Raw genomic sequence first — 26,169 nt, 5'->3', positions numbered from 1 at the left:
TAAAACTATAATCGAGAATTCTGTCAATTTCAGACTAAGTTCATCTTTGTAGCACAAGCTCAAACTATCTAACTTAATGTTCCAACTCCTGAATTGTATAGTAAGGCAACTGGAACCAAATTTAAATATTCCTTGAAGTGCTCTAATTTTTGTTTAAGAGCAAAAAAAAAAAAAAAGCTTTAATTTTAAACCTATCTGCCACTGATTTGCAAGAACAGGACACCCCATTTCATTATTCCACAAATCATTAAAATAATTAGCATAACTTTCATTTATTTCTTTCAAATTCTGATGGAAAATTTTTATGGTCCTTTAACAATAAATAATTTTTTTAAAAAAAGACAGATTATTCAGATTAAAATAGATGGATTTTACCTTTAGTGGTTCTATGTCTTCAATCTTCACTACAAATTCATCACGCTCTCTGTATATGCCTTCGCCGTCACTGTCTCCATGGTCATCTTCAGTATATCCTTCTATTGCAACCAATGCTTGTGGTTTTGCTAACTGCTCTGTAAGAACACTCTCGGTTTCAAATTGTGCTACACAGGTTTTCACCTGAGCATCTGCCAATGTTACAGTCATTTGGGAAGCTTCCTTCTTTACGACAATATTAGTGATGGTTTGAGAATATGTTTTGTCAATTTCTAAAGCACAAAACAAGCACTTCAAGAATTCGAATTCATTTTCATATTTATAACACAGTGCAAAATATTAGCTGCTCTGATTAACATTAGGCCTCAGAGTCACCTTGTAGGGGAGATAGGTGGCGTAAAAATTTAATAAATAAATTCAGCATATTTCTCAGATTCTAAGAATCTTCTATATATTTCATAGATCCGCTTTCAGTTAAAAAAAATCAGTAGCGGGGACAAATTTTTTTTTTTAAATTTACCTCGCCTTTCAAATAAAAGCAATGTATCTACATATCTGAAGATATTTAAATGAAAAAAACAAACAAACCCTATATAAATTTCTAAAAGCATATAATATATATGCTACAGGCAAATCTAAAATTATTTGTAGAGGTGTTTTTTTTTAAAAAAATCCTCATTTGGTTAAGTTATTGAGATTTCAGTTTAAACAAACAATTTTGGCAGTTTATAAAAGCGTTTTTTTAAATGCAAATAACATAACTATTTAACTATTTTCATTAAGCAACATTTAAAAGCACACCTGACAATCTTAAAAACTAAATTACTTTCAAAACATGTATGTAACTCAAAAGAAAAAGAGAGATCTATTGATTATTGGACTGGTTTAAGTATATTTTTATTTAAAGCTACATTTATATTAAAATCATATATCTCATCACAAGCATAGTAAACTTTACCTGACTTTGTCTTTGTATCAGATGATGATAATGGAGAATATATACTCTTTTGGTAATCTTTGTTGTTCCTCACATTATCTTTATCAAAAGAAAAAAAAGGCAGGACTTCTGGCTTTATCTTAGGATCTTCATAACTGTTCTTAACTGAATTTTCAACAAAGCCATCAAAAGATGAAGTAGCTGTTGCCGTCTGCACTTTTGAGATTGGCAACTGACAAGGTGTTCTAATAAGTGGGGTGACAGGTCTTCTTACACGATTAGGAACACGGATAGGAGGTGCTGAAAACTGCTGTCTGGGTCCAGATTTTAAGAAATCTAAAAAAGAACCAATAAATCCTGTTCTTACTTCTGGCTGCTTTTCTTCCACCTCTTTAATTTTTTGCCTCATTTTTTCTTGATGTTGGTAAGTTTCGTGACAGTTTTCAGGAACAGGAGAGTTGGCATCAATGCCTCTTGAATTCTGACGTTTGCACTGCCCACTTCGTTTCAATTGCTTCTGATTTGTATCAACTTCATTGACATTTTTAATTTGATTCTGTCCTCTGTCCTTTTGCTTTTGAGGGTCCTCTTCCAATAAAAGTTGACTCTTGTCTTCAGTATTATTACCATTTTCATTTCTTGGATGCTGCATAGATATTTGCTGCAGTGGAACTTCAGCATTCTCACTTGCCATGCTATAATCTGTTTTAGACACTGCAATCTCTTCATTTAGAGTCCTACTACTTGAAATTAGGTCTATATCTTTAATGTTTAATGTTCCATCCATATGAACATTGTTTTTAGTTTCAGATTCACTCCTAGTGCTGGACTGTTGCTTAACTTGACTAGAAACCTGTTCCTGCCTTCTTTCCATTTCAACTGCTGTAATTCTAGTAGGAATACCTTGGGCAGAAATTTCTATGTGTTGTTGGTTCCTATCTTTTGCCTGTTCTGCAGATACTGCTGTTAAATTTAGGGTAATGTGACCTCCATTTAAAGAAATATTATCCACACCAAGTGGCTTTCCAGAAAGTGCAGGGGATGAGTTGAAGCTAGGAGTCATGTGTCTGACATCTATTGTATGAAACTGAGATTTAGGACTATCTCCATTTTCAACTGACTGAATTTCTTCGTCATTGGCTGTTGATTTTGCAAATTCAGATGGTGTTACTCCACAAGCTGCAGCTGTGGCTGCCAAGATATCATCTACATTAGACAATATATTCCTTTCATCATTGATAAGTACAGATTCTGGAAAACATACAGAACTAAGGGGAACAAATTGATTCTTAGATTCATGATTTGGCTGTCCAAAATGATCTTTGGGTGTCAAATGATGTTGTAATGGCTTTGATGGTTCAGAAAGGTTAACTTTCAAAACTTCAGAATGTTGTGAATGAAGCTGCTCTTGAGAATGCCTTCCATTACCTTGAATCATATGACCATCCACTTGTAGATACTGCTGAGAATTCATAATGTGCTGCACTTGTGGAACATTTTTTGTGTATCCTAAACCAGATTGCAATATTGACTGCTGAAGCATTTGTAAATCACAGGGGGATTCTAGAAGTACCTGTGAAGTAGGCAGGCATAGCTGATGGCTGTGTCGTATGGGCTGAGTATGAAGCTGAGATGGTGAACTAACGGCATGAATCTGTTGCTCTGAGACTTTAACTTCATGTACCTTGTGCATAAGAGACTCTTGCTGGCTAAGTTCTTTACTGTCTGCATTTACTTGTGCTGTTGACAGTAAACTACCTGCTTTTTTAATATCATGATTCGCTGTATTGGTAATATGGCTGATTTGTGTTACAGAGTTAACCATGGTTTCCTCTTTTTTTGACCCTTGAAAAGTAAGCCCAACAATTTGATCTTCAAGACGAGAGTTACTTCTGATTACACTTTGAGAGTAGCGATTATCTGCTTTGGAAACTTTGTAAGTTGTATCCTGAGCATTAATCTCACCATCAGTAAGTCTCTGAGGAGAGGAATCAAGAGATGCTTGCTGTTGCAGTGCCTGAAAATTATGCATTGGAAACTGATCATCTTGTTTAGATGTTTGATACAAATTAGGATCAGATTTCCTTTTAATGTATGACTTTGTATCCGAGGAAGATCTGTTGTTCTGCAATGCTGGTGAATTAGCTGTTACTTCAAAAGGAGTTGACTGTACAACTGGCAAAAATTTTTGAGATTGTGGAGAGGATGACTCTTGTACCTGAGAATGCAATGAAATATAGTTCTGGGGAGGACTTGTAGTTGATAAGTTTTGAATATGAGAAGAAAATGTTTCTGAAGGACCAACAACTGACAAGACCTGTGACTGAGATGAATAGCTAATCTGTGGTTGGCTAACTGTTGACATACCCTGAGAATGATTAGAAGAATAATTTTCAGACTGGCTGCTTGAAGAAAGATCCCTTGTTTGCCCAGAGAAGGTATTTGAAACTGAGGTTAATACCTGTTGATCAGAAGTGTATGGTAGCGACTGGCTTTCGGACGTAGTAACTTCTGATTGCCCAGCAAAAGAAAGTGTTTTGTATAATGATGGTAATTTCTCAACCTTGATGGCTGAGAATACTTGTGCGTGACTAACAGGTGGCACATTCTGTGACTGTGTTGAAATATAATTTTGCGACTGACTTACTGACAGGAGACTTGGGAGCTGTGCTGTAGAATAGATTTGTGCTTGACCAGCTATTACAGTGTTCTGGTTCTGTGCAATTTTGGAATAGCTTTGTGTCTGTACAGAAGGGGCTACACTTTGTGGTTTAGGTGTCTTTGTTGACCTTGTTGGTTGCTTTGTAGAACACTGTTTTGCCTTTGTAGTGGAAACAGATGGGAAACCTGGTGACGGAACTGCTGATGCATATGACTGAGCAAGTTCCATTGAAACCTGAGAGGTTTTCTGCTGTGGACCACTACTGCTCACCTGAGTAGCATCGCCAGCTGGGCTACAAGTTGATTGGCGGGGTGCATCCTGAAAATCAGATTCATTTGTACTTGGTAAATAGTTCTGTAGGGAATGCTGTGAACCAGTCAGTTGTGCCTGAACAGACTGTGTGTTTGAAGGCCGCTGATGGTGTTTAATCACACTACATTCACGCTGCAGTGCTCTTTCAATGGAGGCAGTGGAACCAGTAAACAGCGTTGAGTTATACACCTGTGGAGTTTGCTGAGCTCCTCCACCAAGTGACGAAGGCAATAGACTGAACTGTGGCTGTAGGAGATGCGGTGCAGACTCTTGAGCAGAACGGTATGTTGAAGACTGTGGTGGTATGCTGGTACTTAATACATAACTGCCCAGTCGGTCAAAAGTCAGTGCAGGGGGGACTGTGCCTTGGGGTGTCTTGATCTGCAATAAAGGGTCATGAGCAGTTAGAAGCCCATTTGAGGTTGCACTAAAAGTTGTATCCTGAAGTGTTAAAGAAGGAGTAGTAACAAAGTTTCTACTGCTAAAAGCATTGGGATGTTGATAAACTGAGGTTGATGGAAAGGTTCCAGATGTTGGCAGAGTTCCAGTAACAAAAAGCTCAGATGATGAATGCATGCCTGCTTTAAAAAAAGCACACAAAATGAGATGAAATCAGTCATTAAAAAGGAAATATAGAAGTTGTATTAATCATTTCATTTAGTCTTGAATTTAATCACAAAAAAATATTTCATCTCAGTATTTGAAATGCACTCAAAGACTTGGTGCTAAGTTCTCTCTAGATTTTGAACTTACATGACATTTAGCAGATAGTACCAGGAGTGAAATGCTCCCGGTTTGGACCTGATCTGGTAGGGATGGCGGCGGTTGGTTTGGAGAACTGGTAGCAAAAATCCCTATGCCCCCCCCCCATGCCCAGCTGAGCCGCGAGATCATCAGAGGCTGTTTTTTTTACTTTTAAAAGCATTTTTTCTACAACCTCTTCCGACGAAAAAATGCTTTTAAAAGTAAAAAAAAGCCTCTGATGATCGCGCGGCTCAGGTGGGATCGTCAGAGGCTTTTAAAAGCATTTTTTTCTGCAACCTCTTAAGGTTGTAGAAAAAATGCTTTTAAAAGTAAAAAAAAAAAAAAGGTGGCCATATCCACCCAGTCACATTACCCCCACACCAAGCGACGCCCACAGAACCGATACTAACAAATTTTAGATTTCACCCCTGAGTAGTACCAAAACAGTCTTTTCAATTACTTTATCCCATGCTAAGAAGACTGGTGGAGAGAGGATGAAGCATTTTGTCCTCTTTTTATATTTAACATAGGAATGCAGAGGGATGTATTAGACCAATCGTGTTTAAAAATTTCTACAGTCCAGAAACTCAATTGACTTCAAAAATCCTAATCCCACCTTCAGAAACAGGATAACAACAATAGTTTCAATGGCAATGTTAGGTAAGTTGCTTCACTGCAAAAAAATCATATATACTCATGACCCGGTCACCTCCTGAATTGATTACTGTAACTTGCCCTATATGGGCCTGCCCTTGAAGAGTATCCAGAAGCTGAGCTGAAGCAAAATGATGTGACACAGGCAATTGTGTGTACTCCTGAAAGGACTCACATTATACCTCTGCTCCATGAGCTGCACTGGTTTCCAGTCTGCTTCCAGGTCAACATCAAGGTGTTGGATTTGACTTTTAAAGTCCTACAGTGGCAGGTTACCTGAGGAACTGCCTTTCCCCAATTACATCTACATGTCCCATTAGATCCGGCAGAAGTTGCATATTGCAGGCCCCATCTATGAGGAAGTTCCAGCTGATGGATCCCAGGAGACAAGCCTTGGCATGGCACTTACCCTCTGGAACAAACTCATCCCTCCCAAACTCTCGTGACCTCCTAGAAAACCCTTAACACTTGGTTTTATCAGTATCGCCTGGTAATAGGAAGCCTGAGAATTGTCTGTATAATATATAATAGCTTCCTTCTTATGATCTCGCTTTTATTTACGTTCATTGTTTTAACTGGTTTTATAGAATGCCTTGCTAGTTTTATTACACACTGCCCAGAATCAGTTTGTGAGAGAGGACCACATAAACTTGACAAATAAATAAAGAACCTTGGTAGTACAGTGGTCTAAGGCACCCTGTTATTAAGCTGGTTATTAAGACCAGATGCCTGCAATTACTGCAGGTTCGAATCTCGCCAAGGCTCAAGGTTGACTCAGCCTTCCATCCTTTCTAAGGTAGGTAAATTGAGGACCCAGTTGTGGGGGCAATAAGCTGACTTTGTATAAATATACAAAAGAATGAAGGCTATTGCTTAGCGCATTGTAAGCCACCCTGAGTCTCCGGAGAAGGGCAGCATATAAATCAAAATTAAAAAAATAATAATAATAATAAATAAAAACTGCCTACTACAGAACACAGAAATCCAGTCCTATATGTTTGTTTGTCCCAATGTTTAATACTTAAGCCTTTTCTTCCCATCCTCATGATCAATGGACTTTTGATCATTCTTTTCCCAACCTGGAGCTAGGAAGGCATCTGATCATTGTTGAGATTATGATTCACACCAGCTTAGTTGCACTGGTTTCTAACTTGACAGTTCAGTTATTAAAAGTTATTTTATGAGGAAACTTTCCATTGAAAATTATCTTTTTTGCTTCACATTTTGTTATGCCATCAACAAGTAGAATTATGCTAAATATATTCCCGAAGAATGAATTGACAGTTTTGCAATTTCTTCGTCTTTTTCACTATCACAATCACAAATTTTCTTAGCTGTCTTCTGTCTAGAATAATCCTCCAAGCCTACATAGATCATACTTCTATGTAGATAATAAGGCTACAGATAGAAATAAACAATGAACTTCAATCGAGTGAAGTAAGTCTTCCCTGCATAGAAGCTTCCTATTCAGAGACTAATGGCTCTAGATCTAAGCCAATGTTATATAATTTTTACACAGAGATATATTGATATGATTACAAAATATTAAGAAAATGTCACCTGGTTGCCATGTAGGCGCCCTAAATTGTGGTAAAAGTGTTGTTCCCGAAGAAACAGTCTGAGTATTGCGAGATTCGATTGCAGAGAGAAAATTCATAACTGATGTTTCTTTAGTGTTGCTATTGCTACTGTGCGTAGTATTATCAAAAATTCCAGGAAGACCTATAAGAAAAAGTACACCAGATATGAGCTTTATACTAGATATACTTCAGCACTTAAACATCTAATGAAAACATTCAATCACAACATTGTAGTTGAGTTTTGGTAATAGCCAAAAAGCTCTATTACAAGGTTCTGATAGTTTATTTAATTAACAAGTTGCTGAAAGTAATAAAGAGAGGAAATAAACAATAATATTACAAAGTATCTGCAGAAACCTTCATTTATGCTGTATTTAGCATACTATTAACTGAAGGATGAAGGGAAGGAAGGAATGGGCAATTTTCACCAATTCTACTCTTCTGTAAATCTCCATGCTTAGAGCTCCAGGAAACAGTGTGCTTAGAGAAATTTCTCCCTCCCAAACTTTTTAGCAGGTATAACAGGTATATCAACATATATCTCAACAATTCTCCTGAACTGTATTCTATCATTTGTCAGCTCTCAACTTTTAAAAGAAAGGCATCTATTTCATAAATTATTATTACCAGAAGGATGGGGTGTGGTAGTGTACACAGGAAGTTGCTGAGAAGCTGTATATGTTTGTCTAAGAAGATCCGCTTCAGAGTGTGATGAATGTCCTCCTCCATAGTTTAAACTTCAAAAGGCAATTAAAAAGGAAGACAACACACATGTAGATGAAAATATGACAATTAACCAAAACATAATAAGAGATAGTAGTAATATTACAAGTTTAGACTTTAATGGTTGAGCAGCGACTGATCCTCAAGAGTATTGTAACTTAGGATTTGTTTGCACAAATACACAAGTAATGTAATTTAGTTAACATGTTTAAAATAGAGAATGACTGCCTTTTCTATATTTCAGAGTAATTTGTAAGATATTATTTACTATTCTGCTCCCTGCATTGTTAAATTTATGAATATCCCAGTTTTAATAGTATTACACATACACACACAAAACAAACTTCAATTTCTAAAACGTTATGCATACAGGTTCTATAAGACATTCATAAGGAAATTTCCTTTTGAAACCAGAAATATACTTCTGACAAGTTAGCTTTAGAAAGCATTGCTAGGTCTGAAAAATGTTGAGTAAAAGGACCCATTGGCCTTCAAGCAAGAGGAAAGATATTTCTTGGTAATACTTCAAATTTGAAAGACACTCCAGATTCTAGAAGCAAAATACAGAGCAAGCCCCAGTCTTTAGATCTCTAAGCAGAAGAAAGACAAGGAGATGTTTTTGATCCTTGTAGGTTTTCCAAGAATCTCAGAAGCAGATTCAAACCAAAAAACCCCTTTCATGAGTTTAAAGGAGAAGACTATGTCAAGTACCTCCAATGTTCAATGTAACTGTGAAGTATTCCATATATTCTCCAAGGTTTGTCAAGATATATCAAACTTTGGATGGAAACCTGGATAAAGCAGCATTTATCACAGGGAGTAAAACGGTTAATTCTGCATATGATAAGCCATTTATCTATGTGCGTCTCTCTCTCTCTCTTTCTGTGTGTGTGTGTGTGTGTGTGTGTGTGTGTGTGTGTGTGTGTGTGTGTGTGTAAATTATTTCAGTGTACATTAGGAAGGCAATTTCTCTTCTTAGGGACATGACCTTCTATCAATCACAAATCAATCACAAAAATGAGATACCGTATTTTCCGGCGTATAAGACGACTGGGCGTATAAGACGACCCCCAACTTTTCCTGTTAAAATATAGGGTTTGGGCTATACTCGCCATATAAGACTGCCCCTCTTCCAATGCACACCAAATAAAAATTAAAAAACATCAACTGGCTCACCTACAATGTAAAAGCAGCTGTGCTAGACCCAAAATGGCCCCTGTAACAAGCAGGAACCTCACACAGCCACAAAAAGCCCCCCCAAAAAACTTTCACACTCTAAACACACACAACACAACTGGCTCACCCACAATGTAAAAGCAGCTGTGCTAGACCCAAAATGGCCCCTGCAACAAGCAGGAACCTCACACAGCCACAAAAAGTCCAAAAAACCAACTTTCACACTTTACACACACAAAATTCCACATACAGCTTTGTGAGATTTTGTGTGTTTGTGTAGTTGGAGTGAAACACTACAGAAACACACTAAATCTCAGAAAGCTGCACAAATATTGTTTTATTTTATTTTATTTTTATTTTTATATGAAAGCTAAATTTAAAACTTCCTAAACTTTAAATGGCTAGGTCTAAAAAAGAACAACTAAAAAAACCCCAATTGACTATTTTTTTTAAAGCTCCCAAAGGGGAAAAAAACTTACTCAATAGAACAGGGGTCTCCAACCTTGGCAACTTTAAGACTTGTAGACTTCAACTCCCAGAATTCCTCAGCCAGGTTTGCTTTGCTGGCTGAGGAATTCTGGGAGTTGAAGTCCACAACTAACTCCTTGCTTGATTGCAGGCAGGGAGTTGCTTGCTTGCCTGAATAGATTCAGGCAAGCAAAGCAAGGCAAGCGTTGCGACTAGCAGCTGAGGTAAGCAAGCTGGAGGGGGAAAACTTTTTCCCTTTTACGTGGTTTCTGGCGATCCCAGCTGAGTTGCAGGGAACTCAGCTGGGATCGTCAGAGCTGGGATCCTCAGAGTAAAAGGGAAAAAACTTTTTTCCTTTTACGTGGTTTCTGGCGATCCCAGCTGAGTTGCAGGGAACTCAGCTGGGATCGTCAGAGCTGGGATCGCCAGAGCCATTTAAGGCTCGTCAGAGCCTTTCGGGCTGGTCTGCCTGGTTACAGGAGAACTACACCCGGCGTATAAGACAACCCCCGACTTTTGAGAAGATTTTCATGTGTTAAAAAGTCGTCTTATACGCCGGAAAATACGGTATATCTTCACGAATATAAAAGAAATTCCCCTTAAGAAGCTTATATACATGACGCTGCAGCAAGGTGGTCCCTTTTTTTATCTTACCATGTATATAGTTTTGAAATAATTATTTCAAAAGTCATAGTCATTAGATGGCTGTATGGTTTCCCAAATAGACAGAACACTTGTTTCAAATCCCAAAAGTGATCCTTAGTTCTCCAAACAATTAAAAATGTAAAATTTAATGGCAAATATAAAAAACAATATTCCGCACAGTATTGTTTAGGAACAATCCTAATTAAGAAAAACTTAAAAGTAAATATCATTCAAATCTAAATCATCATTGTTATATAACTATAATTTCCATATTAAATATGATTTTTTGCCTACTAATGCTCCAGAAGCATAATTGTCATATGAAAGAAAATGGGCTGTCATAACATAGGTATTAACCTTTGCATTTGACAATATAATTAAGTCCCATGGCACAGATGTATTCTCTTCAATTATGGCAAAATACCAATGCCCCAAATTTTGTTAAATACTGCCAATTAGTTGACATACTAGCATGCATCTCTACTGCAGTAGTTTTAAATCAAAATTATATTAGATCAACATTTTCTCTGACAATAGTCTTGCATATACAGGATATATGATTAAACCAGGAATTTATATTTTAAGTTAGGCTATATTAGCTGGCACACAATCATTACTCCCTATTTCATATTTTGTTTGTGCAACTATATAAACTAAACAAAAAGTTACTTCTTGAGGCATGGAAATCTAAATTTACAGATCAGTGTGTCCATATAATTTACGTTTTCATTTAATATTAGCTTACATATACAGGTGAAACTTGAAAAATTAGAATATCGTGCAAAAGTTCATTTATTTCAGTAATGCAACTTAAAAGGTGAAACTAATATATGAGATAGACTCATTACATGCAAAGCGAGATAGTTCAAGCCTTGATTTGTCATAATTTTGATGATTATGGCTTACAGCTCATGAAAACCCCAAATTCACAATCTCAGAAAATTAGAATATTACATGAAATCAATATAACAAGGATTGTACATAGAACAATATCGGACCTCTGAAAAGTATAAGCATGCATATGTACTCAGTACTTGGTTTGGGCCCGTTTTGCATCAATTACTGCCTCAATGCGGTGTGGCATGGATGCTATCAGCCTGTGGCACTGCTGAGGTGTTATGGAAGACCAGGATGCTTCAATAGCGGCCTTCAGCTCGATTGGACTTCCGGTGGCACCGCAGGCACTGACAGACGCTCCTTTTGATCAGCCCCACGATTTCGTTAAAACCGCCAAGACAGCACAAATCAGCTGTCTGGTGGCTTGGAAACCTTCCCCTTGGGAGAAGAGAGGAAGGCGAGCAGCCGGACAAAGGTAGAGCTCCCCAAAAGCCCTAGGAGCAATTCTGGGGCTTGGAGGGTGAGAGCTCCCTGGTAATTCGACTGAGCTCTGAATCTGAGGCTTTTCTGCTTCAAGCAGAACAAGACACCGCGACCACCCCTGCAATCAACATTCAGATTCAAAATAAGCTTAAAGCAGGCAGAACAAAAACAGGAGTCCTAGCAACTGCAAGTACTGAACTTTAACTCTGTGTCTATACTTCTTCCTTCTAAGATTTTTAAAACGAAAGCAAAAATGGCGCCTGAACTGTAACAGGGCGTGAAAGTGAAAGTTATAGTGAAAGTGATAGTTAACATTGTTAGCGCTTCTAAGGCTGTTTAAGATTACTGGGTTCTACAACAAAGAAAGATTTAAAGTGGAAAGACTACAGTTTGGACTTTAAATAAACTATAATACTTAAAAAAGATTTAAAAACATTTGGATTTATTGATTTGGTTGCTGTAGGAAGTATAAATTGAAAGCTAAAAATGGCTTCTAAGCAAATAAAATCTGGCTTTAAAAGTGCTGGAGGATCGCCAGCACAACCATCAAAACTACAATCTTTGTCTACTTCAAACCCACAAATATTGACTTTGGAAGTTCTACAGGAATCTCTGCAGGAAGCTTTGAAGCAACAAACTTCTTTTTTAGAGGGGAAAATTAAGGGAGTGTCTGAAGAGATGGCTGAAATTAAAGAAGTCATACAAATTCGGAATAAGGAAATAAGAGAAGATATAGTAATGGCATTTCAGGGTCATTTTTTATAAAATGTTTTATAGATGGCATTTAGATCCTAAAAAGTTGGCTTGTATATATCCGAATTTACAATCTAAGTGTTGAAGATGTGATTCTAATGACACCACTTACTATCATATATGGTGGACTTGTAAAAAAGTTAAAGCATTTTGGATTAAAATATGGTGGATTATCCAAAATATTCTTAAAAAGAAGATAAAGTTTACTCCACAATTGTTTTTGCTGGGTATAATTACAGATTGTACGGTTATAGAGACTAAATTGATTTTAAACTTAATAACTGCAGCTAGACTTTTGGTGGTGCAATATTGGAAGAAGGAAGATTTGCCTACTATTGAAGAATGGACATTAAAAGTAGCGAATCTGACAGAAATGGCAAAGATCACTCACAAGAAAGATATATATCGGAATGGAGAAGATGGACTGATTATATTCAAAACAAATATTGGACTAAAAAGTATCAAATAGCTTATGAATGAATAGAAAAATTAAGAATATTTATATTTAGTTAGGTAAAAGGGGAGTTAAAGTGTGAAGGGGGGGATAGGAATCCTTGTTAATTAGCTTAGTTTAGCATATGATTGTTAATTGTTATACCCTGTATTTTGTTCTGGGAAGTTCGGGGTAGGGAGGGTTGGGGGGGTAAGGAAGGGAGGGGGGCATGGGGAATACTTGTAAAAAAATATTTTTTTTCTCTCTTTTTGTAAAACTCTTTAATAAAAAAAAAATAGCGGCCTTCAGCTCTTCTGCATTGTTCGGTCTCATGTCTCTCATCTTTCTCTTGGCAATGCCCCATAGATTCTCTATGGGGTTGAGGTCAGGCAAGTTTGCTGGCCAATCAAGCACAGTAATCCAATGGTCATTGAACCAGGTTTTGTACTTTTGGCAGTGTGGGCAGCTGCCAAGTCCTCCTGGAAAATGAAGTCAGCATCCCCATAAAGCTCGCCTGTGGAAGGAAGCATGAAGTGCTCCAAAATCTCCTGGTAGATGGCTGCGTTGACCCTGGACTTCATGAAGCACAGTGGACCAACACCAGCAGATGACATGGCTCCCCAAATCAACACAGACTGTGGAAACTTCACACTGGACTTCAAGCATCTTGCAGTGTGTGCCTCTCCATTCTTCCTCCAGACTCTGGGTCCTTGGTTTCCAAATGAGATGCAAAAGTTGCTCTCATCAGAAAAGAGGACTTTGGATTACTGAGCAACAGACCAGTTCTTTTTTTCTTTAGCCCAGGTAAGACGCTTCTGACATTGTTTGTTGTTCAGGAGCGGCTTGACAAGAGGAATACGACATTTGAAGCCCATGTCCAGGATCTGTCTGTGTGTGGTGGCTCTTGATGCACTGACTCCAGCCTCACTCCACTCCTTGTGAAAGTCCCCAACACTTTTGAATGGCCTTTTCCTGACAATCCTTTCCAGGCTGCGGTCATCCCTGCTGCTTGTGCACCTTTTTCTTCCACACTTTTCCCTTCCACATAACTTTCTATCAATGTGCTTTGATACAGCACGTTGGGAACATCCAACTTCTTTTGCAATTACCTTTTGAGGCTTTCCCTCCTTATGGAGGGTGTCAATGATGGTTTTCTGCACAACTGTCAGGTCAGCAGTCTTTCCCATGATTGTGATTCCTACTGAACCACTTACCATTTAAAGACCATTTAAAGGCTCAGGAACCCTTTGCAGGTGTTATGGCTTAATTAGCTGATTAGGGTGGGACACTTTGAGCCTAGAATATGGAACCTTTTCACAATATTCTAATTTTCTGAGATTGTGAATTTGAGGTTTTCATGAGCTGTAAGCCATAATCATCAAAAGTATGACAAATCAAGGCTTGAACTATCTTGCTTTGCATGTAATGAGTCTATCTCATATATCAGTTTCACTTTTTAAGTTGCATTACTGAAATAAATGAACTTTTGCACAATATTCTAATTTTTCGAATTTCACCTGTATTATTTCAGCGCACAGCTTTTTGTACTCAATGGAAAAAGGTAAATAAGTAAAAAGGAAAGGACAACAGATATAGGCAGTGGAAAGCGGGTTAAATCAACAAAGATACACACACACATACACACAGTAGTTTAAAATATGGTCTTAGAAAGGTTAATGCTTAGAATGAGTTGCGTTTGATAATGGATGCTAAGAAAAACGAACAAGATTTTGGATATGCTCAAAATAAAAGGAAGAGGAAAAAATAAATATATTGACTGGTTGGGTAAGAAAACCTAGTATTACCCTTATTTCAGATTTTTCTGAGATGACGACTAAATATTTCACCTCTCAGTTGTGGAATCAGAATAAAGCAGCAGGATACAAGTCCAAGACTGATAGAAATGTTTATTTACTTTGAATGAATTTAGAACTTCTGGGTCAAATGAACTGCATTCCAGAAGTGAAAAGTAACCAAATGTTTATATTTTATTTCTGAGAATCCCTGGGAGCAAATATCTCAATCTTCAAATAAGGAAAAAAGAGGAACAAGGGAAGTACAAACCTGTTACTCTGACACTGGTATAGTGAAAGATATAAAAATTATTCAACTAACAATAATGCCGTAATTGTTCAAGAACAGGTATTATCAGATTATGATCATTTTAACACATTTTAAACAGCAATTTACTTAGCAGTTTGTGGGAATGTTATAATCACGAAATATGTTGATTTCAGCAAACAGTTGATCAATTATCCCACGATATTCTGATCACCATTGAATGTTGCTTGGATGATATGCAGTCCAACAGTAGACTGTACTAAAAATCTACTCCTCAAACATTCCTGATCAAACTCAAATAAGGTACCAACTGCGGGTGATACAACAGTCACTATTCTTCAACTTTGTTATTAATATTTTAATGCATGCTTATCAGATGACACACAACTAGGCAGAACAGCTAATAATCTAGAAGACAAAAACAGAATTCAATAGTTTGTAATGAACTAAAGGACTGAAATTTATAGAACAAAATGGAGGCAAATGAAACATTCTTCAGTGAGAAAACAAATTTTAAAATCAGATAAACAGAATGGAGGCAACCTAGTTTGAGAGTATTTATGATTTTGGAATAGTAGTTTGTTTTATATATGCTAAACAGGGAACAAGTTCTGTGTATCAACACATTGTTCATATTCTTGATCTATTTATATTTGACTTGTTATGAATTACCTCTAATATATCTATGTATGTATTTATGTATATATAGGCATATACAACTATATTAGATATTTTATCCCACCTTTATTATTTTTATAAATATCTCAAGGTGGAAAACATATCTAATACTCCTTCCTCCTCTTATTCTTCCCACAACAACTCAGTAAGGTGTGTTGTGTGGAAAGAATGAATGACTGGCCTAGTTACCTAGTTGGCTTTCATGCCTAGAGCAGGACTATAGTTTATAATCTCCTGATTTCTAGCCCAGTACCTTAACTACTAAACTGGATTTTATATATATATATATATTATTTAATAATTTAATTCTCCAGCACACTAATATTGTTCCACTCTTTTTCTGAGCTATTAAATTAATGAGACAATTAATTATAAAAGTATGTTGAGAATTTCTAATACTAAAAAAACCACCACCAATGTCTTTTGCTATGAATTAAATGACTAAATAGATTAGAAAAATGCCCCCCCCAAATAAAAATTTGTATGTCCTTTTAATACTGCAATGAGATGGGTATTTGGCAAAAGTTACGTAATAATAGTCTGAACAATAAAGAATAAAGAAGATAACCCTAATTGCATCTAAATAAAATCAATATAATTTTGGAACATATTTTTCTTAATTAAGTCATATGCTTTCTATCTTCATTTCAATCAATAATAAAACAAAAGGAAAAAATCAGCATCAGACATACGTATTCTAAGTAAAGGCTTACATAATTGAATCAGTAATTTGCTGGCTATTGTGATTTATTATTTTGCAGAAATGAAGCCAGAGGGGAAACATAGCCTCTAGAGGCATCTATCTGAAGACTGAACTGATCATACAAAAATTTATGTGTTTCAGTTAATTTTTAATATGAGTTAATTTTTATTAACTTTTGCAATACATTCCTGAAGGACCAAATCATCAGCTCAAATGCACACAATAAATTTATCTAGTTACTCTGTGTACCTCTACCAGCACAAGGTGATATAGAAATCATAACTATTTTAGAAATATATAAGTTGGGAAAAATGATGAACAAAAAATTTACTGTAAGATGGGCAACTAATATATCAATCTAATATCTTCTCTCACAACAAAACATATAAATGCTTAAAGAACTGAACAAAATATATCTATTACCATCTGACTATATTAATCTTCTTAGTAAATTAGAATTACTGAAAGCTGATGGCTTTAATGTACTGGTGGTGTTCTTATTTTGAGGCAAGATATAGGGCAGATTTCAAGGAACTTAAAAAAAAATATATCTGAATCTCCATAACACATAAACCAAAACACTGTGAATCAAAAATCAAAGAATGTAGAATTTAACAATACCCACTGATGTTTCAACCTATCAAAGACACTACATTTATCAACGACTGATAAAAAATAGTAAAGGAAAACAATATGTAATAGACACTGAATACGAAGAGTGCTATAACAAGAAAATTTGTGTCGAGAATGAAAAACATTAAGGCATCAAGCAATTTTGTAAAGTAAAATTTCAGAAAAAGCACGAAATGTCTCATTCGGAGTTACCGTCGATGTTTCAAATGTATCATTTCTTAGTTTTGACAGAACCCAAAGCAAAATATAAAGAGGGTTGAAACCAGAAAAGAATCTGAACAATGCTTGATGATAAAAAAAATTCACTGCTATTTTTCTACAAACTATTTGTTACGATCAAGAGACTGTCTGGAATGCCACTAACTGAGCCACAGGGGTCTGTAGCAAGATAAAATTCAGTATGAATGCCATGCTGCTCATGCAAGTCTCTCTCAAAACCCACTTTTTAATCTAATCTGTAACTTGGGGACATCCTCTGTTTTTCACTGTACTGTTTTTCACCAGCAGTCTTCCCACAGGATGAACAAACTAGAGAGAGCTTTAATGTTTCTTGTCAAAAACACTAATTTATATAAACCACACGAACTGCTAAGTTAGCCAAATCCTCTCACGGTTTAAGTCATGCAATAATACTTTCTAAATTCATCAGGGATCACAGGGATGAACATTTTTTTTATGTACTGAGAATTTAAGGAAGCAACCCAAGCATATTTTTTGTGGAATGGAAAATACTAAACCAAATGTAATTTATTTAATTTTGGTTTCTTTTGCTGTGAGAACCTTGCCATTATGATTTCAACTTAATAGAATTAGTTCCAAAGAAATATATATAGGATTACATGTCAATAATTATAACATTTATCCTTAAAACTTTTTTCCTAATTATTAATTGGACCAATTAATTAATTGGTGAAAATATATACAGACTAAGAACCACAGTAGTTTCTTCATCAATAATTCTTATGAAACACAGTAATTCTGGGGGGCAGGGGGGGGAGGGAGATCAGGGAGTTCAAAATATACTTTATATTATGACCTTGGGTAAGATGTTCAAATTAAAAGGAAAAATATCCTTTTAAAAAAACATAGAATCAAGCTACTGCGTTATCCAAAGTAGCTTTTTAGCTAACCAAATGTCAGGTTTTGCTTAGTAGGATGAGCTATTATTTATGCTGTTCCTGATAAACTCTTATACACTATAAAACTGTAAGAAACTAGGAAGAACTATGCCATAGACCACAACATTCCAGCAAATCCAATCATATCTTTCTTTTGACATTAGGAATTTTGACTTGCAAAGTTCATATAGCACCACTGTCTATCTTTCATCTTATCCTATTCCATAAACCGGAATTAAGATCTGTTTTATATATTGAAAGCTACTGCAGAAGTCTGTAGAGATCTTATATACTATACTCGCTAATTAACAACACATTTCTTTATATTTTTTCATTACCATTGTTTTTGGTTGGGTATATATATGCTGAAAGTTCCAATTCTCCCTAACTTCCCAAAATTCTGTCAATTTTTATCTACTCATTTTCTCCCTATAGTTCATCCTTGTTACAAGTAGTCCTCAATTTACAACCATTTGTTTATTCAAAGTTACAACAGCACTGAAAAAAGCGACAACTGCTTTTCACACTTAAGACTGTTGCAGCATCCCTGTCAGATCAAAATTTGGACACTTGCCATGTATTTATGACAGTTGCAGTATCCCATGTCGTGTCATGTGATCCCCGCATGAAACACTTGCAATGTGATCACCTTTTGTGACCTTCTGGCAAGCAATGTCAATAGAGAAGCCAGATTCGTCTTAACAATCATGTTACTAATTTAACAACTGCACTGATTCAGTTAACAACTATGGCAAGAAAGATTGTAAAATGGGACAAAACTCTTTTTAACAACTGTCTCACTTAGCTACAAAACTATAAAAGATACTCTCAAATTTGGATTATTGTATTCTACTGTTCAGGGAACTCTGTTTTTAGCAGATCAAGAGTACTTAGTGCAAAATACTGCATCTAGGTTGCTGAAGGAGGTAATTTACTATAAACAAATTAAAGCATTCTGAATCAGTTGCACCTATAGTATAGTATTGGATAAATTACAAATGAACAACAAAAACTGCAGATCTTGGAAAACTGAAGGACCACTTACTAGCTCCATGGAAATTAGGACATAATTCTGCACTTTCTAAGACAACAATCATGTGTTAACCCAAATGATGGTATTCTTACCACAACTACCTGGATTATGGAATTTCCTCCCTATCCAATTTAGTTAACCTCTGGAATCAACTAAAGGCCTATTTGCACTTTTGGCTGAATGTATGCTTTAGTGTCACTACATTTCTGTCATAATTATTTATTTTGCCATTTTAACTTTTGTAAAAAATAATCTATTGGTTTTATTGTATGTAATCATATATTTAATACAATATTCAATTTTTTCCATGGTGCCATTAGTGTAAAAGAAGCAATCGGTCAGGCTACATTTTTCTAATTTTGATCAGTGAAAGAACAAGCAAAATGCAATATGGAAGTGATTCAATAGGGCACAAAATCTGTCTATACTTTAACATTCATATTTGTCACTCAAGTTAAAGTTTTTTTAAACCCAAAAATAGATATTTCAGTCAATAAAATGATAGACTGGTATCACCACTAAACTATGAGGGCCAACAGTAAACTATGGTCTGTTGAATGATTGGATTCACATTAAACTGAACCATATATCAGAGTTTATAAACCACAGGAATTGAATTTACTGCCCCAAAACAAACCTACACTGTTCAAAACAATTCCCAAACTAAGTCACAGGTGGATTTAGCATGTTGTGTGGATCCAGGCACGGTAAATGGCTAGGTTTCTACATAGCACCAATTTATATTGTGCACAATACATAATATATAAGCATTGCAGTTTGGGCTCAGCAAATAGTGTGAATCTGGCTACAAGTAGTCAATTTATAGTCATTTTAGTGACTGAAGTTATAACAGCATTGAAAAAAATGACTTATGTCCATTTTTCACACTTATGACTGTTGCAGCATCTCTGCGGTCAGATGATCAAAATTCAAACACATGGCAACTGACTCATATTTATGATGGTTGCAGTATTCTGAGATCATGAGATCATCTTTTGCGACTTTCTGACAAGCAAATCAATGGGGAAGCCAAATTCACTTAACAACCATGTTACTAATTTAACAACTGCAATCATTAACAACTGCAATCATTAATAAGTGTGGCAAGAAAGGTCATGCCATGGGGCAAAACTGACTTTAACAACTGTCCTGCTTAGCAACTGAAATGTTGGACTCAATTGTGGTTGTAAATTGAGGTTTACCTGTACTATCATTCTGATTGCACTGTCTATACTTAATACTATATGTTGCATGCCTAGGATTGTTCTTTCATCTATGGTATCTAAATCCAATCATTAACACTTAAGCAGACTAGCAACCAAATAATTCTACAAGATCATTCATCTCAAGCAGGAAACTAAAGTGCTGGATGGAGCTAAAGGACAGGAAGGAACAAGAGATAACAGCCTTAGTGAACTTACTAGACTGTTGTTAAAAAGAATTCTAAGCCCCCCTCCCTCTTAAAATACAAAATAGCTTATTGAGACTTAAGCCTGACCCTTAAGGCATGCAATATGGAGTGTGAGATAGAAGAAAAAAAAAAAAACATGGGGCTGAGCATATAGGGTAGCCTACCGAAGAGTGCTTGTGTGACTAGCTGAACTTTCTTACCAGTACATTGAAACAATTTGTTGCAGATTCTATTTGTTTCTTCCAAGAATGGTCTCAGGGGGTCAACTGTCAAACTAAATGTAACCTGGATCATTAAAAAAAACAAGATATGAATTTCTACAAAACTGTGGAACTTTCTGAATCACAAAAAATATTACTTTTTGGTTTAAGCTTTAACCAGAAAATAGCCATATAATTAGTAAAAAGATAGGACCACAGAAGATCTAAAATAATAAAGCCATTCAGCTTACTTTCTGGAAAACTGTTGCGAGGTCTATTTGTTGGTGCCCTATCACAGTTGACTAAATCACTGTCTTCTATGGGCAGCATTATTTTCAGCTTAAGGGAAGAATATGTGCAAAAGAAATAAAATTGGGTAAATGGTTGATGGTTCCACAAATTGCCTTAAGACTTTATTTTTTAAATCAGCCACAATGTGGCTTGGTTTTGATTTAGCACAGTGTATAAAGCCAGAATGTGTCACAACTTGGTTGTGGATATGTGCCTTAGTCATACTGGCTAAGACTGATAGGAGCTGGCAATAACGTAAGGAGAATGATATGTTATCCACTCCTGATTTAATTCTACAACAGATTGTAATTGAGATATATGGTACACATTTTTAGAATTAGCTGAAGTTGACACATATATGGAAAACAAACTACGAAAAACTAAAATCTGCTAAAACATAATAACTAGAGTCTGTGATACATTATATATAATTCTCCCAAACAATCTTCTTGATAGCAACAAATTGTTAATGTAAACCTACTGTTTTCAGCATCACACTGTTTATTAGGGATAAAGCTTCTTAGAACAAAACTCTCCACCCTCATCCCACCTTATACAAAGAAAATGCTATAATTTTATATACAAGCTGACTGGACTATTCTTCCCCATTTTTTTTCCTTGTTCCTTACAATTGTAAAATGGGTTATTGGTTTGGAAGCAAAACAGGACAATCAGCAAGAGAGAAGGCTTTCTGATATATGGGAGAATATTCAAGGTATGTAGAAATACATGTCATTTAAATATTGATTTCTCAAGGGAGAGGCAATGTAGAAAAATGATGCCCTTCTGTTCATATGGCATTCTGGCTATATACATGTAGTACATAAATGCAAACTATTAAGTCATTATTTGCTGTGACAGTCCTGCTCTCCACCCCCCCACCCCCAATTATCAGGTGGGAAACTTGGAACAAGTTATTACATGGCCTTCTCTTTGTGCGTGGCTTTCTGAACTCATCAACCAACATAGAAGAGCTATTGTATCAAAATAATGAAGGCTGCTTCAAGTTTGTGCATGATACTTCTACATATTCTTCAATTAAGAGGCTTTCTGAAATCATTATATGCATATGGAATGAATTAGAATTAAATTATTTTGCTTTTATAGCATTTCTGAGGTGGGCTGTGGGCAGAGCAAGGCAGATTTCAAGGCAACAATTGAGGCTTGAGTGGTCCCGAACATGGGGCAATAATCAATATCCATAAACTATTTTCTTCAGTAACCCGAATGATATATTCTGAAATTTTAAAAGATCTCACTATAGATTTGTTTACTGCAATAAAAATATACAAGGAAAAGTTAATAAAATCTAGGATTGAGGGAAGCTGATGAGTGATTTTCTTCCAGATATTCTGAGTCATCTTTTCCACTAATCTTCAAATTAGAATCAAACCTTGTCTCTTTAGTCAGGAACCCACTCATTCCTCCCCAGAGGAAATGAACAGATACTGTATAATCATTCCCCCCCCCTCTTTTCAAAATATTTTCTTCATTATTCAGGCAGCTTTCTGCTCTACCCACTCACCTTGCAGGTGAGCCTTTTTGTGCTTCCTCATAATTTATTTATTTTTAATCCTGCCTTTATTACTTTTATTAAAAACTCAATGGACCATACATACACAATGCTCCTCCTTCCTCCTGTTTTCTCTACAAAAACAAGCCTGTGTGATAGGTTGGTCTGAGAGGAAGTAACTGGCCCAAAGTCACCTAGCTGGCTTTCATGCCTATGGTAGGACTAAAACTCAGTTTTGTTAGTTTTTGCCCTGGTAGAACTACTGGACTACCTGCACAACTGCCTACTCCTTCAATGAAATGTGATTTTTTGCTTTGGGCTATTTATATTTTGCTACATTTTGTTAAGTTAAACTACAAAACAAGTCATCTCAGAAGTGACATAGCTGCAGAACAGGAAGAAAGAATATATAGAGCATACAAGCCACCAAGCAATTAAGGACTATTGAAGAAACCAAAGCTAATTTAATTTTTGTTGACCTACAGGCTTAAAGATTTGTTGCATTTTTGTTATTTTACACTTACTGTACACATATTAGAGCCCAAATATACAAATCACCAGTAAACATGTGTAACATCTCTTAAAGAAGCAACACAGATTCTTCCTTAAACATCTTATTACATCTATATTAAAATTCATTTCATAATTAGTTTTTAATTTTTTTACTTCATGTCTCACAAGATGAGAAAGCCAATTGCTATTCTATCTGATAAAATATCCTTGGAAAGTATCTCATCAAATATTCTTTGTGTTAGTGTCCTAGCCCTGGGAGCCGAATATTCTTAAGCAAGTTTCAGCATGAATCAAGTTTAAAAGCGTAGGCTTCAGAACTTCTACCTATAAAAAAAAAAAAAAAAAGAAGGAAAAGTACAAACTGGCAAAATGAGACCGAAAATGATAAAAAGGTATTGAGAGTCAGTGAACTCAAACCAGTCTCTGGTGGTTTCAGATGAGATTCCCCCAGAATTAGCAATCCCCATCCCTGGCTACCACTTTATAACCTGGCAAAATTCTAATTTCAAAGGGGCACATTTACTCTTGGTTTGTATGCTCTAAATCTTCAGTTAATCAACGGAGCCACACCTTCCTTAAAGACTTCTTTAAGGGACTGCACTCCATTACTAACTACACTGTATAGATACATTGGGGGGGGGAATAGTTAGGTTTCCTTCTTTTTCCCAGAGACCTCAAAAATGCCTTCCCTAGGCAACGCAGGAAGTAAACATGAACTCTTGAACCTGAACGGCCTGCCCAACAAGCACCTTGGAAGCGAGAGGAGGAGGAGGAGGAGGCCAAAAGCTTTCCCTCATCCCTCGGCATTTGCAGTGGCGAGGACACCCTAGAAAGGGGGCTTCTGTCATGCTGAACTCTTCTCCCGGGTGGGCGGGAGGGAGCTTTTCCCGACTGAAACACGTGTGTGTTATGGTGGGCAAGAGAGGAAAGCGGGGCTCGGGGTTCCACGGCAGCCACGAATTCCCCAGCGTCCCTCCTCTATGGCACCCCGCAACGCCTCCTGCTTTCATTGTCCCTAAAACTCCCTCCACGCGCAGGTTCCACCTTGCTACGCCCCCTCTAAAATCCCCGCTTGAAGCTCCGAGAAAACGGGGATCCCGAGGGCCCTAGCGCTCCCCTACTGGCGGGCCCAAGAGCGGAGAGGCGCCCTCTCACTTCTCCGTCCCACGCCACGCCACGCCACGGAGCAAGGAAGCCGCCCAGACTGGGAGGAGGGCGAAAGCGCCGCGAGCAGGTCCCGCGGGCGCGCGAGGGACGGCAGGCCTCGTCTCAATCCCCGGCCTTTCCTGACGCAGGCCCCCCCACCCCACTCCCGGGCTGGCGAGGGAAGAGACCCCTCCTTACCTGGGCTTGAGGTTGCTGACGCCCCGTTCATAGGCCCAGACGGTGGCGGGTTGCGAAGACGCGGCAGCGGCGGCCGAACCCAATGGATCAGGGTAGCTGGGGGCTGGTGGGTAGTTCCTGTCCATCATCCGAGTGGGAAAGGAGGGGACGCCGGGCTGCGCTCGGGGCCTGGCGCGTAAGGAGCGGCTAGCCGGGGCGGAGGGGGGGGGGGTCAGCTGCAGGGACCGAGTAGAGTGGGACGACTCCCCCTTCCCGCTCGCAGGAGGAGGGCAGCTGCGGCGGCGGCCACCCCCCCACCCGGTCCTCCCCTCAATTTCCGCTGCGAGAGGCGGGAGAGCGGCTTGGAACCCGGAGAGCTGCGGCGCGCCGCGGCCAAGTTGGCAGCGAGGGCTGCGAGCCACCTCGCCGAAGACCCATGTCGGGCTGTGGCTTTCCCAGGCTGCCCCTCCCACCCTGCTGCAATTGACTGGGGCCCGATCGGCTTCAGGACACGAGAAACGACGCCCGCCGCCGCCGCCGCCGCCGCCGCCGCCGCTCTTCCTGCTGCGGCCGGTATGCTGGAGTCGCAGCCGTAGCAGGAGAAAAGAGGAGGGCGCCTGCAGCGAGGAGAAGGACGCCGAGCGGGAACGCGAAGGGATTGCTCCGACTCACTTTGTTCCCGCGGTGGCGAAATGAAGCGGCGGCGAGGTGGGGGGGAATGTCCTCTCCGTTCCCGCGGTTTCCATCTCTGCAATGTCTGTACATGAAAAGCTTCGCTGGGATTTGTAGACGGTTGTGCAGTAGTTTTACGCCTTCGCGTATTATGAAATGTAACAAAAGGCTAACAAAATAACGCGCGAAATGGCTTCGTGACCACGTAGCTGGTCAGCTTAAAACGACACATTTTTTTTACTCTTCCCTATTTATGCCTGCTTTAAATTTAATGCCGAATGTCTTAAATTGCTTGTATTTACACACGTGATTTGAATTCTTAGTGTTTTTTTTAATTAGGTATACCTGGACGTGATGGAAAATCCAGGCAAGGTATTGGGGAAACTTGTCTGAAAGTTCAAAAGAAAGGTGTGTGTGTGTAAAATTTTCTTTACGTATATATTTACTATTTCAGAATGCGTGAGGTAAAATACCTGAACAGTGGAACTTCATAAATTGTGTTTTAATTGCTTACGTTTAAATTAGGAGAATCCTCTTCTGTCTGCTGAATGAATCACTGCATGTTTCTGTGCTTGAGTGCTACACTCAACATTTTTTGTATTAATGTTTGAGAATTATAAATAGCAATAACAAGATAATGTAAAAATGAATGCTGTAAAAAAATAAGATGCATCTTTTTAGCACAGAAATACTACTGACTTCCAACTTTTGTGCTGGTGTCTAGAGAGCAGCTGGGGATAGTAGGAAATGCAGTTAAAAGGAGTTTGAGATTAACATCTGAGGGATATTTGTAGTACTTATTCTGGCATGTACCATAGGGACCTACTTTCAAATATGGAAGTTTGAATTATATTCATTGAAAAGGAAGACACAGACTTTGTGATACAACATTGCCATTAGGAATTGTGCAGGGGAAATAGATTAAACAATCTTGTGTTTCATTATTTTGACAAAGGTGGACAACAAAGAATTCAAATTGTTGTAGAATGGTCTGCAGAAATGGCTCCTATAGCAATTCTAGCAAGTTTGTATAAGTCAATATGGCAGACAAATTGGTTTAATATTTTAGTGGCTCAAAGCTTTGGCATGTAACATTTTCTTTCAGAACAAAGATTGGTAAACTGCAGTGCCAAGCATTCCTTAGAATTCCTTTATGTGGGCTGAAAATTGAAGACACTTTTCTGTCATTCTTAGGTGAGAAGCAAAAATGGTAGTCACAATCACATTTGGACAACTTG

The 26,169-nt window shown here is 37.6% G+C and overlaps 1 protein-coding gene across 5 annotated transcripts in view; it reads right to left on the bottom strand.

Annotated features, from left to right (window-relative positions):
* QSER1 (glutamine and serine rich 1) overlaps positions 1-24,953 on the bottom strand; it is a 45,818-nt gene extending 20,865 nt beyond the window's left edge. The window contains exons 1-5 of one of the 5 annotated variants that reach the window (XM_034417159.3): positions 24,281-24,953; positions 7,892-8,001; positions 7,245-7,406; positions 1,334-4,864; positions 376-647 (exon numbers count right to left, since the gene is read on the bottom strand). In XM_034417159.3, the coding sequence (XP_034273050.2) occupies positions 376-647; positions 1,334-4,864; positions 7,245-7,406; positions 7,892-8,001; positions 24,281-24,408 (4,203 nt within the window). In that variant the 5' untranslated portion in view covers positions 24,409-24,953. Of the gene's footprint in view, positions 1-375; positions 648-1,333; positions 4,868-7,244; positions 7,407-7,891; positions 8,002-20,619; positions 20,709-24,280 lie in introns of those variants that run through there. The other 4 variants (XM_087878198.1, XM_034417157.3, XM_034417161.3 and 1 more) reach the window with 4 other exon arrangements.
* Positions 24,954-26,169: the final 1,216 nt, after the last annotated feature.

The sequence above is a fragment of the Pantherophis guttatus genome, chromosome 1 (assembly GCF_059756535.1).
Source record: "Pantherophis guttatus breed Tessera chromosome 1, ASM5975653v1, whole genome shotgun sequence".
In the NCBI taxonomy this organism is placed as follows: domain Eukaryota; kingdom Metazoa; phylum Chordata; class Lepidosauria; order Squamata; family Colubridae; genus Pantherophis; species Pantherophis guttatus.
This window is presented reverse-complemented; position numbering and strand designations above follow the sequence as displayed.